We start from the raw sequence: 13,996 nt of genomic DNA on the forward strand, positions 1-13,996 counted from the left end.
CCTGCCCTGCCTTCAAAATCCCCTCAAAGCAAGGGAGGCCAACCAGTGACAACCTTGGGAGAGACTTGACCCCATAATGAGGGTTGTTCTCAATATATAAAACCCAGAAAACAAAATAAGTTGGTACACTGATAGGGCTTTAGTGTCCCTCTATAAACTCTATATCCTAGTCTTATGCCAGATTTGAAATTGTATTACCCAGAGTGTGCACTAAAATCCTCTGATCATGATTGTTATTGTCCTGCAGTTCTGGTGAGGCAGATATGACATTTTGGGCTTGGGGCACAGCCAGTCATTTATATTACCAAACTCATGACACCTAAACCTCATTTCTATCACTGGCTTTTTAAGTGGACTTCTGAAAAGCTCATCTTTGCTCATCTCACACCTACCCTGCCACAGACAATGGAAAGGGCTCTCCAGGTATGCATATTGGGGTGTGAATCTTAGCTCTGCCCAAATGAAAACAGATGGTATTGGGCAAGTTTCCACATCTGAACCTCAGCCTCCCATCAATAAAATGGAGTTTTACCCACTTTCATGACACCTAATAATCCTCACGAATAGCCTTACTTGTAAAGGGTCAAGAATGTATGAACGTACTCTTCAGTATTACCTTTCTTCCAGTTTCTCATTCTTAAAAAGTATGCTATTATAGCCTACAAGTTCATTAAAAAAATCTACCTTTGTAAATTTGATATTATGGGTCAAACAAGAGAAAGTAACTCTACAATGACATACATACATACATACATAAGCAAGCAAGCAAAGTAACTGTGTTCTTGAGCTAGTGGGATGATTAAGGAAGGAACTTCACAGATGGACCATGGATAGACTTGCTGGGGGCTTTCAAACAGGGAAGTATTGGAAGGCAGCAGACTGTAAAGTTGTCTGAGAGATCCAGGGCCCAACCCAAAATCCAACACACCCCAGAGCTACTATCTTTTCCAGATGAAGGCTAAAAAAGCTAATCAGTACCTAGACCCAGCTCTACGTCAGAAAGAACAAATTTCTCCCTGAGTCCAGCTCAGGACAGGCCAGAAGAGCATGGGTGACTCAGGAAACTCCATTTATTAACCTCCAAATCTAATAAAACTAAGAGCTCTGAACAAGTGTTTTAAGTGTTGACCTTTTCCCCAATGCTCTGCTCACTGAAGTCAGCTCATTTTTGTTTCTGTAGCCTCTGTATCTGTTTTCTGAGATGCTAAGAGGACTTCGCGTGCCCGTTTCCTTCGCAGCCTCTCAGCATTTGTGATCATCATGGGATGCAGAGGGAAAAAGCCAGAAAGACCTAAAAACAACAGGATTTCATTCATTATAACATGGTATAAGCCAATGTTTCCCTGGGAACTTAGCCTCACAGAGCTGAGGTCTAACAGAGACCTGACTTAAAGCATGGATTTAAAACATGCTCCTCTCTCACCAAACTGTCGTATCTCTTCCCCTAACTCCCTCCCCTTCATTTACTACAAGGAGATAATGGATGTTACTTCCTAAAGCTAATGTCCTTATTTGAAAAAAAGATAGGGGCGCCTGGGTGGCTCAGTCGTTAAGCGTCTGCCTTCAGCTCAGGTCATGATCCCAGGGTCCTGGGATCGAGCCCCACATCGGGGTCCCTGCTCAGGGGGAAGCCTGCTTCTCCCTCTCCCACTCCCCCTGCTTGTGTTCCCTCTCTCGCTCTGTCTCTGTCAAATAAATAAATAAAATCTTAAAAAAAAAAAAAAGAAAAAAGATAAATGGACAGATAGCCATTCAAGACACACTATTCCTATTTTCAGTACAAAATCCCATTCACCCATAAAGTCTCATAAAAGAGTCCACAAAAGGGGTCTCCAGTCAAAATGACAATTAGATCACAACTTCAGCTTTCACTCTAGCCCTGAGCAGCCTAAGGTAATGAAAATCATTCTTAACTCTTATCATCCTGAAACTGAATTCACCTTAAAATCCCCTCAATGAAGTAAGGCTAGAGCTGAGTTACCCAGAAGCTTCTCCACAGGCTTAGAGAGGTGGGCCCCACAGCCGATCCAATGCCGGATCCGGTCTAGGTTGAGAGCAACGATTTTCTCTCCGTGACTGTTGGGCAGTGGATCATAGGAGCCCAGCTGCTCCACGAAACGGCCATCCCTGGGACACTTGTTGTGAGCAGCCACAATGCGGTAGAAAGGCCGGTTGGTACAGCCACTCAGGGCAAGGCGGATGGTTAAATGGCCTCCGCGGTAGGCTTTGCACAGGACAGTAGCTGTAGAGAAATAAGTTAACACACAAGAACCGAGTACATAAAATGGGCAAAATGAGGTACATAAAACAAGCCCTTTCCTCAACTGAAACATCCTTACATCCAATCAATCACTGTCAACCCGGTTTAGATAGTATATTCTTCGTGAAACTCCTCTCATTCACTTCAGTCAGAAATGACTACTTCCTCAATCCGCTCAACACCAGCCTGCCATTTAATACCTCTGTGACCACGACCGAGCCTCAGCTGCCTAGTCTATAAACCGAATGCCATTTGTCTCATAAATTGAGGAAGGATTAAGTGAGAAAAACCCGAGGAGAGGGACAAACGTAAGGCAGTGTGGTTGTTTCAGGTTCGGGCTGCCTCCAGCTCGCCTAGGAGAGCTGCTTCATCGGGTCCCACACGCCCCGCCCCCTGCCCCCGGCTCCCGCGACCGCCCGGAAGGGCACTCACTGAGCTGGACCATGGTGCAGCCGGCCTGCGCCGAGGCCTGTGCGCCACTTGCCGCGCCTCGCAGTGCGCTGCCGCCCGCCACCGATCAGCTCTACGGCCTCGGCGGGGAGGGCGGCGGAGGAAGAACGCGGAGAAGTCCACTGCGACACCCCTGACCTCACCACGCCTCCACCCAAGCCCTAGCGCCCCGTGCAGGAAGCGAAGACTCCGCTCGCCCCGGCCCTTCCGCTTTCCCGCACCTACACTTCCCATAATGCAACGCCGTGAACCCTAACGTGCTTTAAACTGCCGCAAAAAAGGCGCGCTGCAGTTTTCGTGTAGCTGGGGTCGTAGTGCGATCCGGACTGTGTGGGTGTTCTCCGCCTGCGCTGCACTGTGGGTTCCTGATGAAGTGAGGAATATTGGGAGAATCCCAGGGAGCGGCCAGAAGTGCTGAAGTGTTGCACAGATCCATCCTGCACCTGTTAGAGCCGAAGCGCAGTGCTGAAAACTAGCTGAAAGGGAGCTGTGCTGCTCCTAGGAAGCTCACAGTCAAGTGGGGAGACGCTGAGTTTACACCGGAGTCAGTAAAGGTGGTCACTACACAGTCCTGGGGGAGCAGAGGACAAGGTGAACCTGATACTTGCTTGGTGCCTCAGGAAGACTTCATAAAGGAAGTAGCGTTAGAACCAAGACTATACACGGACTATAAATGAACGTAGGTTTTATTTTATTCTTCTTGTTTATTAATATGCCTCCACATTCCCTCCTGTTCTCCCACCTCCCTCCTATTCTCTGCACCCTCTTTAAAAAATTAAGAGGAGTCTTTATTCCTAGTTTTGCTATGCAGTGATCCAGGAGGACAGGAGTGAAGTATGGTTCCTTTGTCATCTTTAGCCCTAGAATACTGGCCTCAGTTGAGAGGAGTTTTGCATCTATTATAAGTTAATGGACTCTTCTTGGAGCCCTTGTGATTTAGATCCATGAAGATACCCGTGGTTAGAGGTAGTCAGTACCTCCACCTTCAGCAAAGACTTCTCTGTTCAGCTCTGTTCACCACTGGATCCAGAGGGTCTGGCCACAACTAATATGTTTGTCCTAATACAGTGACCCAGCATAGCAGTCTTCCTTTAGGCCCACCTTAGAAATTGATGCCTTAATTCTCAAGTTCCGGGAAGTGAACCTAGCCAGAGACCTTAGCAGTTGACTTCCAGGAATGACTTCGTAAGTTTTTACCAGAAACCATAATAATGAACCCACTTTACTTTAATTATGTAAATAAATAATTATATTCTTACATATACCTCAGTAGACCTTAATTAACTCCAGAACCACACTGATGAATTTTGAATCTTTTTCATTTTTTATTGTCATTCAGTTTACTGTCAACCTGTAAAATATCCAGTAACAGCCATCCAGTAAAATAGCCAATGGAAATAAATGAATGGGTTTCTGTTTATGGTATTTTCCATCCCCAGGCCTCATATGGTGAAATGTCCAGGGCTTAATCTCTCTGGGAAGGAAAGGAGCTCAGAGTCCCACACAGAATATTCTTCAGCTGGAAGGATGTCAGAAAGATGGATTTCCAAAGCCAACCGTCTCCTGTACCATGTGGATCTCTGCAAGCAGAGCCTTATCTTTTAGTTTCAGCTGCATAAGAAGAAGGAAGGGGCGCATACATATCATACCTGATATACCTGTGTGGAGACCCCTCATTTACTGGGACACAGTTAAAGAATATAGTTCCTTGGCTTGAAATTGGGCTCTTCTTATATTCCCTATTCATTCCCTATTTCATGGTAACTCCGTTAAAAGACCTCAGAACGTTGTGCTGATTACATGGACATGTTCACTTTATGAAATTTCAAGTAGTATGAACATTTACAATTTGTGTATTTTTTTGTTCAGTAACTTTAATAAAGTATTTTTAAAAGAATTCACATTATCACCCGGTCTGTCTTGACTATAGTATTCCAGTTTGTCAAGTCACAGGACTCAAAGACACACAAAACAAAGATATTAGATCTGAATTTATTTTTAGCCTCTAGATGTGTAGTAGAGATAGCTAGTTGCCTACTGAATACCCACTCTCCTTTCTTTGTAACAAAATCTTCATTTCTTTTCAGGGCAGGAATGCAGCCAGCTAAAAAACTCCATTTCCTTCTTCCCTTAGAGCTAGGAGTAGTCTTATGACCAATTGTGGCCAATGAAATGTAAACCTTCCTCTGGAAATGATTTTCTTTATCATCAAATACTATGTACATGTGAATTAAACATCTTTATTTTTCATGAGTAGACACACCATGTTTCAGGTGTACAACGTAGTGATCTTAAGTCTGTACATTACGCTGTGCTCACAAGTACAGCTACCATCTGTCACTACACAACACTATTACAATACCATTGGCCATATTCCCTATGCTATATCTTTTATCCCTATAAAGTCATTGCTTCTTAAAGGGAGGTGAAATAGCTAGCATGTCCTCTTTGTTCTTTCCTCCCTTTTGTTCTTTATTGTGCCTGAAACATGTATATGGTGGTTTGAGCTACCATGCCTCTCTTGCAACTGTGAAGGATGGGAACTGCATGCTATGATTGGTGGAACAGAAAGATAGAGTTTGGGTCTCTGGTGACATGGTGGAGCTCTGGTACCAGCCTTGGGCTTTTCATTAGATGAGAAAAATAAAACTAATTTGTTTAAGCCACAAATTATGAACTGTAATTCATAGTAGAATAGACCGGGGGTTGGCAGATTACTGTTCATGAGCCAAATCTAGCTTGCTGTTTTTGTTAAGTAAAGTTTTATTTGAAACACAACCATGCTCATTTGTTTATGTATTGTCTATGGCTCCTTTTGCACTACAAGGGCAGAGGGTAATAGACACAATAGAGACAGTTTAACCCACAAAGCCTAAAATATTATTTTGCCCTTTACACAAAGTTTGTTGACCTATACCTTCAGTCTACAAGTGAGGAAAATGAGGCTCAAAGAAGTTAACACAGTAGAGTTAGTGGCAAAACTAGGACCATAATTCAGGTCTACTGACTCCCTGGCCATCTGTCTTTCCATTAAACCAAAATCTCTAAAGAGGTAGAAACCTCCCCCCCCCAACACACACTCGTGTTCTCTCTCTACCTCTGCTCTCTCTCTCAAATAAATAAATAAAATCTTAAAAAAAGGAGGGGTGGTGCGCCTGGGTGGCTCGGTTGGTTGGGTGTCTGCCTTTGGCTCCAGTCATGATCCCGGGGTCCTGGGATTGAGCCCTACATGGGGCTTCCTGCTCAGCAGGGAGCCTGCTTCTCCACCTCCCTCTGCCCTCCACCCCCACCTTGTGCTCTCTCTCTCTCTCTCAAATAAATAAAATCTTAAAAAAAAAAAAGAGGTAGAAAAAAATCCCCCATAGTAATATGCGGGTTATTCCAAACCCAGCAGCCCTATGATAATGGCAAAGATGATAAGAAAAGCCTTTAGAAAAATATTCACATCATGAAATGATGGAATGCTGTAAAGTCCTGAATTCAGCCAGCATCTTCTTCCCAGTTTCCCAACCTCAGTACAGTACAAACAGCAGAGGCCTCTGCATCGTACCTTCATTGTGTACTTATAGGCCTGCTCCGCTTCCAGTTGCCGTCCAGCCTGAAAAAAAGAGCAGCACCTGGTGATAATGACATATTATAAACGTTATAGTGGGAAAGTACGTTGCCACAAACATTTCTACCAAAAGAGAGGACTCCATACCTTCTTTTTTTTAAGTTTTTTTTTTAAGATTTTTATTTATTTATTTGACAGAGAGCACAAGCAGGGGGAGCAGCAGGCAGAGGGAGAAGCAGGCTCCCTGCTGACCAAGGAGCCCTATGTGGGACTCGATCCCAGGACCCTGGGATCATGACCTGAACCGAAGGCAGACGCTTAACCAACTGAGCCATTCAGGCATCCCTAGAATCTCCTTTCCAGACAAATACATGAGTGTCTGATTTTTGAGCACATTCCAAGTAGCAGCTTCTCAGACTGGGCCTCTCCTTCCTCATCAGTATAATGACCAAATCTGAAGCTCATTAAACCTCAACTATCGTGCGTTAATCGCCACCTACCTATCTCTTGCCTCACTTACTTCCTCACATCTTTGCCCTAAAAGGGCACTGTGTAAGGTTAATAAACACTCACTTTCAGGCTGACCAGAGCCAGATATGCCCATACTTCAGCATTGTAGTTGTTCAATGCATTGGCTTCAGAGAGAGCATCCTCAGCCTCTGTGAGCTCCTCCAGCTTGATAGAAAGAGAAAAGTGTGAGTTAAGTCAGAGCAGTTTTCCCTTAAGCCAGCTGGAGTCAGTTTAGCTGAAAACATTATGTCCAAATAACATTGGTAATGTGACTTATCCAAACAGTTTTCAACTTTTTAAATTTTTAGCTCAGAACTTTTTCTTCAAACAAAATTTTATGTGGTAGCCCAATATATGAACCTGTTAAAAGAAGAACTGCTCGGATTAAAAAGCCAAGTAGAGAAATCTGGAGTCCTGCCTGCTAGGCTCTCAACTTACACCCCTCTCTTCCTCCTTCTCTCTACAGCAGTTCCATTAGGGCATCCATGAACCATGGAGCTTCAGGTGCCAGGATTGGAAAACCAGAAGTATTCACTACTGTGCGTGCATCGTTCAGTGATTTCCCCATACACAGTAGGCTGTCAGATATATTTGTTGTCAGTTTAGCTGAAAACATTATGTCCAAATAACATCCCTTTCTTGTGCATCCCTTTCTTTCTTTCTTTCTTTTTATTTATTTATTTATTTATATTTATTTATTTGTTTGTTTGACAGAGAGAGCGGGAGAGCACAGTAGAGGGAACAGTAGAGGGAGAGGAAGAAGCTCGAACCCAGGGGTTCGAACCCAGGACCCTGGGATCATGACCTGAGCCAAAGGCAGACGCTTAACCATCTGAGCCACCCAGGCACCCCTGTGCATCCCTTTCCTAAGGTTAAAGTCCTATTAGCCTGTCAAAATACTAATATTAGTTATTAATAGCACGATCTTGAGCAATCAATACAATATTCAGGCTCTAGAATGCTCCCCGAGCTCTGGACACATGGATATCATTGCTACTTCCTAAAAGTGAGTTTGCTTTGTAAAATCTTCCAAAAGATCACCTAAGGAAGAAATAAGGCACTCCTCTCACCAGTATAGTAGCTCTCCATTTTTTCTGTTTTGAAAAGAAAATTATGGGTTTCTAGGCCTGAAACAATATGAAGAGTGGCCTTTCAGCAATGCCCATACTTTGGTCCATGTTTTATGTCTCTAAGATATTGATTCAATATTCAATCAATGTATTGATTCATTATTCAACCAATATTATTCAACCAATATCATTCAATCAGTATTCAATCAGTTTTACTTGCTAAGGATTTATTCCATACTGTGAATAAAAAGATAAAATACAACCTCTCAAAGAGTTCACTGACAGATATGTAAAAAAAAAAAAAAAAGAAAAAGAGAAAGAAAACACAAACACATAAGTAGTTCCACTACACAATAAACATTTCTATAATAAAAGCATATATAGATCTAGTGGAGGGACATAGGAAAATGGGAATAATTGTACCCTGGAATTAAAGGATAGCATCCGAGAGGAAATACTACTAAAGTGAGTCCTGAAGGATAAATAGGAGTATATTAGCTATACAAGGTGAAGAAAGGCATTCCTGGTAAAAGGAATATCATATACGAAGGCATGGAGGCATAAGAGTGTGATGTGGTCAGGAAACTCTTCAGTATGCATGTGGGCTGGAGAAAAGAGAGAGATTAGGGAAAATAAAGTAAGTGACAAAACTAAAGAGTTAGGCATCAGGTCATATACATTCATTCAAAGGAATGTGAATTTTATTCTGAAACAAGGGGTAGCCACTGAAGAGTTTAAGTAGGGGAGTAACACAGTATTTGCATATTTTAAAGACCACTTTGATAACAATGTGGGAGATGTTAGATTAAGGTAGGACAGGAGATCATGCTAGCAGATAGAGAAAGGATGAGGCTTGAATTGGAGCTATAAAAATAGGGATGGAGAGGAGACTATAGACTCAAGAGACATTTAGGAGACAAAATCAATAGGATATTTGATGCCTAATTAAAAGTAACAGGAGAAGTAGACTAGGATACTTTTTAAGTTTCTGTCTTGGTTGATAAGGTTTATTACAGTCCCATTCACCAAGACACGGAATACAGGAGAAGGTGTAGGCTTAAGGAATGTGAGAATCCTTCAGGCTTAAGTTAGGTTATATTTCAGTTATGCACATTTTAAGGTATCTAGGGAACCACGAAAATGGAGCTGTCCATTACACTGTTTGATATAAGGGTCAGAACTTGAAAAGTGTTATGCATTAAAGGTTTAGAATTCATTAGGGCACAAGTGGTAGTTTAGGCCACTGGGGTAGGTGTATTTTTTTCTTAGAGTGAATAAATACAGTGACAGTAGAAGAGGGCTGACCTGGGAGGACCCAACAATTATGGTAGGTAAAAGGGTAGGAGCCAGCAAAAAAGGCTGAGAAAGAGGTACCAGAGAAGAAGGCATAGAACTGGAAGGACGTGAATGAAGTATTGTGGAAGTCAAGGGAGCAGAGGGCTTCAGGAAGAAAGTAGTTAACAGGGTTAAGTGCCAGAAATTCATCTAAGTGTCTATGGCATTTAGCGATTAGGATGTTAAGGGAACTTCTGTCAGAAGTGTCAGTAAGGTGGTAAGGGTAAAGTGGTAAAGTAGTAAGCCTGATAGCAATGAAGTGAAAGGTAAATGGGACCTGGGGTATGAGCAGATAATTCACAAGTAAAGAGATATGTGTATCACATATTTCAACCTCATTAGTGATGAAAATACAAATTAAGATACCTATCAAGTTGGCAAATGATAATGCCCACTGTTGATGAGGTAACAGTGAAATGTGCTCTCATACCTCCTGGCAGAGTATAAATCAGTATACAGCCTTTCTAGAAGGCAAATTGACACTATAATTTAAAGACTTTTAAATTTTTCTACATTCTTTAAGGATGTATCCTAAGGAAATAAAAATAATTAAGCACAGAGATTTATGTCCAAGAATGTTTATCTCAGCTTCATCTATGGTAGTATAACTGTAGAAACTAACAACACGCCCAATAAGAGTGATTGGTCAAATAAATTATGAATATCCACACATAGGTATAGTATGACTAAAATATCGATGGGGAGCAGGGATTACTTGGACATCTTAGTGGTCGAGCTTAACTCAAGGTTTTGTTTTGTTTTGTTTTAGTTTCTATCTCAATGAAAATATTGTTTATGCTATTCAAAACAAATAGAAGCATGACTTCTGTTGAATAGTCTGTATAGCTAGTTTCTTGTACTTTTGACAGTGCTGTCAGTTTTCTAACAGCTGTAAATGTTTTATATTCTTTCTGGGAAGGTGGAACAGGGGAGCACATGGCTTATGTATAAATGATCATATGTCCCAGTTGGCCTGGGACAGTCCCTGTGTCCCAGTGTAATTATTAATAGCACCCTTTCCATTCTCTGAAGTGTCCTGGTTAGTATGAAGTATTACATGGTCATTTCACTTACACATCCAAACCAGGGAACACAATGAAGTCATCAGAAATCATGTTTTAGACTATTTGATGATGCAAGAAGATATCAATGCTATACTGTTTAAGTAGAAAAAAGATTAAAAAGCAGTAAATATATTATTTACAGTTTTATACATTAAAATTGCTTTCATATTTGTATGAAAAAGACTGGAGGAAAATGCATTCAAATGTTAACAGTGGTTATTACTGAGTGGTTAGATTATGGATACTTTTATGTTTTCTTTACATTTTTATCTTCCAAATTTTCTATAATGAACATATATCACCTTTATGGTTAAAAAAAAAAAAAAACAGCGATAAGGAAGAGGAGACAGGGAATACAGGCAACTCATTCGGTTGTTACCACTGTTGTTTAATAAGAAGGGGGAAAGAATGGGGAAAGACCTGATTGTGAAGGAAAGGTTAAAAATGTAAATCAAAGAAAAAGACAAAATTAAGAGAGTAAGGTATTAGGAGAAAATGAGAGTGTTAGCATCAAGAATACATTGAGGAAACTGGACACGAACAACACATTGTATGCCTCTTTCAAAGACTGTAAGAAAGGAGGAAAGGGTGGCTAGAGAGTTTTTAGGGGTGGGGAGCAAAAGATCTCCCAGAAGCTATAGCAGCTCCTCCTGAAAACAGAAGGGCCACAGAGCTTAATAAGCATCAGTCAATTTCTTTGAGTAGATTCTTCATTTATCGTATCACTTTTTCCTTATAGATAACATCATAAAATTATGAGCTTCTGTATCAAATAACATGAAGTATTTTATTATATAGCTTCCTGGTTCAGGTTTTTGTGGGATTTTTAAAGAATGTTTTATTTTTATAGTACAGATTGACTGTTTAGTTTACTGAACACCTTTGAAAAGTAATTTTTCCCACCATCATTACAAACTCCTAGGATGCTTGGAAGACTAAGGAATCAAGGTCAGCTCTATTCACAGGCCTAGTCTTGAGCCTTCATCCTCTTACCCGGTAACAGGATATTCCCAGTCCTAGCCAGGTAAGGCATGTAGGCGATCTCTTACAGGCTTGCAGGTAGGTTTTCTTTGCCTTTTCGTACTGTAGAAAGAAAGCACCACTAAGCTATTGTTCTTCTGGAAGTTTCAAATGCTATATTGCTAGGATAGTCATGGGGCTTCTGTAGTTGTACTCAAGACCAATCTAAGTTAAATGAGCCCTTAAACTATTCTGTTTTTTTTTTTTAAGGCACAAGGTTTTTTTAGAGCAGTTTTAGGTTCACAGCAAAATTGAGAGGAAAGTACAGCAATTTCTCATATACCCCCTGCTGCCACACATGCTTACTCTCTCCCATTATCAACATCCCCCATCAGAGTGGTACCTTTGTGACAACTGATGAAACTACATTGATACATCATCATTACCTAAAGTCCATGGTCATATTTGGTATTATACATTCTATAGGTTTGGATAAATGTATAATGACATGTATCCATTATTAGAGTATTTTCACTGCCCTAAAAATCCTCTGTGCTCCATCTATTCATCACTTCCCTTCCCCAACCCCTCAAAACCACTGATCTCTTTACTGTCTCCATAGTTAAGCCTTTTCCAGAGTGTCATACAGTTGGAATCATACAGTATGTAGCCTTCTCAGATTGGCTACATTGACTTAGTAATATGTATTTAAGCTTCCTTTATGTTTCTTCATGGTTTGCTAATTTATCTCTCTTTCGCTGAATAATACAGGAAACATTCAGAAAAACTCAAAAAACAAACTTCCAAATGAATTAGACAACTTCTTATCTTGCATCTCCAATATGAGAGATGTAACTATATGTAAGCCTCAGCAAATTGGCTAAGAATTGCTTGCCTAGTGAAATTGCTTGCCCAGTGACCATGTATGTCAGAAGCTTGGTTCAGATGCAGCTTGCAATGATGTCAGAAAGACAACTTCTTATTTACTTCACTGCAATGGGATAATGATTTTTCGCTCTTAAGCCTATGGGCCTTCATACTTAAATTATAAGGCAATGCAACCTCTTGTTGCTGCTGTTGTTTTATTTTATAAAGATTTTATTTATTTACTTGACAGAGAGAGAGAGAGAGGGCACAAACAGGGGGAGCGGCAGGCAGAGGGAGAGGGAGAAGCAGACTCCACACTGAGCAAGGAGTCCAATGCAGGACTCTATCCCAGGACCCTGGGATCATGACCTGAGCCGAAGGCAGACACTTAACTGACTAAGCCACCACGCATCCCTTTATTTTAAATAGAAAGATAATTGGGTGTTCTGGGGGTAGAAATGGAATGAAGTAAAAACAAAAGCACGAAGTCAAAAGGCAGAATGTTGATAATTGTTGATATAGGATGATGGGTCCATGTTGGTTCATTTCTACTATTCTGTCTACTTTGTACGTATTTGGGGTTCTTTTTGTTTTTTGTTTTTTAAGTAGGCTCCATGCCCAGCATGGAGCCCAGTGCAGGGGTTGAACTCACAACCCTGAGATCAAGACCTGAGCTGAGGTGGAGAGTTGGATGCTTAACCGATTGAGCTACCCAGGTGCCTATACTTTGTATGTATTTGAAATTTTGCATAACAGAAAGTTTCTTTTAGAAGGTCATAGGGTGATTCCTAAAATATGGAGAGTAATTGCTAAAGAGTCAGGTTAGAGTTCCCTGTGGAATGGGGTTAGCCTTAGCTGGATTAAATATAAACCTTTATGTTGAGGAAGAAGTTTGAAGAAGTTCTTTTGACATTTTCCATTAGTTAAGTCAAGTAAGAATGTTTCTACTACTGCCAATAAAAGAAAGTTAGCTTAAATATTAACTACAATAACATTTATTGAGTTCTACACAACTTTTTAGTATCATAATGATTAAAACCACAGACTCCAATATTAGACTGTCTGGTTTTGAATCCTGCTTCTATTAATTACGAGTTTATCTAGTGTTGGTCAAATCACTTTATCTTTGGAATATAAAAGTATGAATATCATATTACTGTGTTACTGTAATATGTATGTATTGTATGCATGTATCAATATTGTATGTAATATGTATCAATATCATATTACTGTGTGATGGATGTTAATGTTTGAACTGTATTCGGGTCCCAGACCATGACCTGATTTATTTACATGGTTACTCTCCATCCTCTGTCCCTCACCTCTTTCTCTTGCAGATAGATGTGCCCCAGTCGCAGGAAGATGAAGTGCATCTCAGAAGCATCCACTACAAAACTAATGGTTCGCTCATAGCATGCCTTGGCCTCAGCATGATTTCCACTTAGAAAATAGAGATGGCCCTTCACGCCCCAGACATTAGGGTTCTGAGAAAGTAAAGAACAAGTAGTACCTGGGATGAGGTGGTATTTAAAAGTCCATTAATGATCTTTATTTAACATTTAAAATTAGACTAAGTCCTTCTTCTTTTTCTAATAGCACTCAATTAGAAAGAGGGCCATTCTGTTGCACTGGTATTTTTCTAGGTCTGCTCCCTCATTTCTTTCTTGCATTTTTCAAAAATATTTTGTCTTTGGGGTAAATATTAAGAAAAATATTCAAACATAACCAAGAGAATGTTCACAATAAGAAAATAGAAGAAGTCCAGAAAACTTGAAATAGATCAATTATCTGCTAAAGAGTTAGCCTTATCTTTTTCTCTGCTCTTTGTAAAACTCATAACTGCTTGAGAAAAACAGATGGAAGGAAATAGATGAGTTTACTATAAGTTGATGACCTCCACCTCCGGTAACCAGAAATCTACCTGTGA

The 13,996-nt window shown here is 40.6% G+C and overlaps 2 protein-coding genes across 14 annotated transcripts in view; both read right to left on the minus strand.

Annotated features, from left to right (window-relative positions):
• Positions 1-1,029: 1,029 nt before the first annotated feature.
• Positions 1,030-2,911, minus strand: MRPS16 (mitochondrial ribosomal protein S16). Its single transcript, XM_032423752.1, has 3 exons — positions 2,693-2,911; positions 1,982-2,242; positions 1,030-1,291 (listed from the first exon to the last, which is right to left on the minus strand). The coding sequence occupies exons 1-3, from the start codon at positions 2,703-2,705 to the stop codon at positions 1,158-1,160; spliced, it is 408 nt and encodes a 135-aa protein (XP_032279643.1). The 5' UTR covers positions 2,706-2,911; the 3' UTR covers positions 1,030-1,157.
• Positions 2,912-4,011: 1,100 nt separating this feature from the next.
• Positions 4,012-13,996, minus strand: part of CFAP70 (cilia and flagella associated protein 70) — a 111,406-nt gene continuing 101,421 nt past the window's right edge. For 6 of the 13 annotated variants that reach the window (XM_032423724.1, XM_032423721.1, XM_032423722.1 and 3 more), the window contains 4 exons: positions 13,392-13,553; positions 11,236-11,325; positions 6,837-6,938; positions 6,052-6,308 (listed from right to left, as the gene is read on the minus strand). In XM_032423724.1, coding sequence (XP_032279615.1) covers positions 6,087-6,308; positions 6,837-6,938; positions 11,236-11,325; positions 13,392-13,553 — 576 coding nt within the window. In that variant the 3' untranslated portion in view covers positions 6,052-6,086. Of the gene's footprint in view, positions 4,322-6,049; positions 6,309-6,836; positions 6,939-11,235; positions 11,326-13,391; positions 13,554-13,996 lie in introns of those variants that run through there. The other 7 variants (XM_032423733.1, XM_032423728.1, XM_032423731.1 and 4 more) reach the window with 5 other exon arrangements.

This window comes from Phoca vitulina, unplaced genomic scaffold (assembly GCF_004348235.1).
Source record: "Phoca vitulina isolate PV1807 unplaced genomic scaffold, GSC_HSeal_1.0 scaffold29, whole genome shotgun sequence".
In the NCBI taxonomy this organism is placed as follows: domain Eukaryota; kingdom Metazoa; phylum Chordata; class Mammalia; order Carnivora; family Phocidae; genus Phoca; species Phoca vitulina.

Excerpts from the sequence above, each read along its gene's own strand:
- MRPS16 (XM_032423752.1), bottom strand. Across the intron at positions 1,292-1,981 it reads GCCTGTGGAGAAGCTTCTGG|GTCTTTCTGGCTTTTTCCCT; the intron begins GTAACTCAGCTC and ends TGTTGTTTTTAG.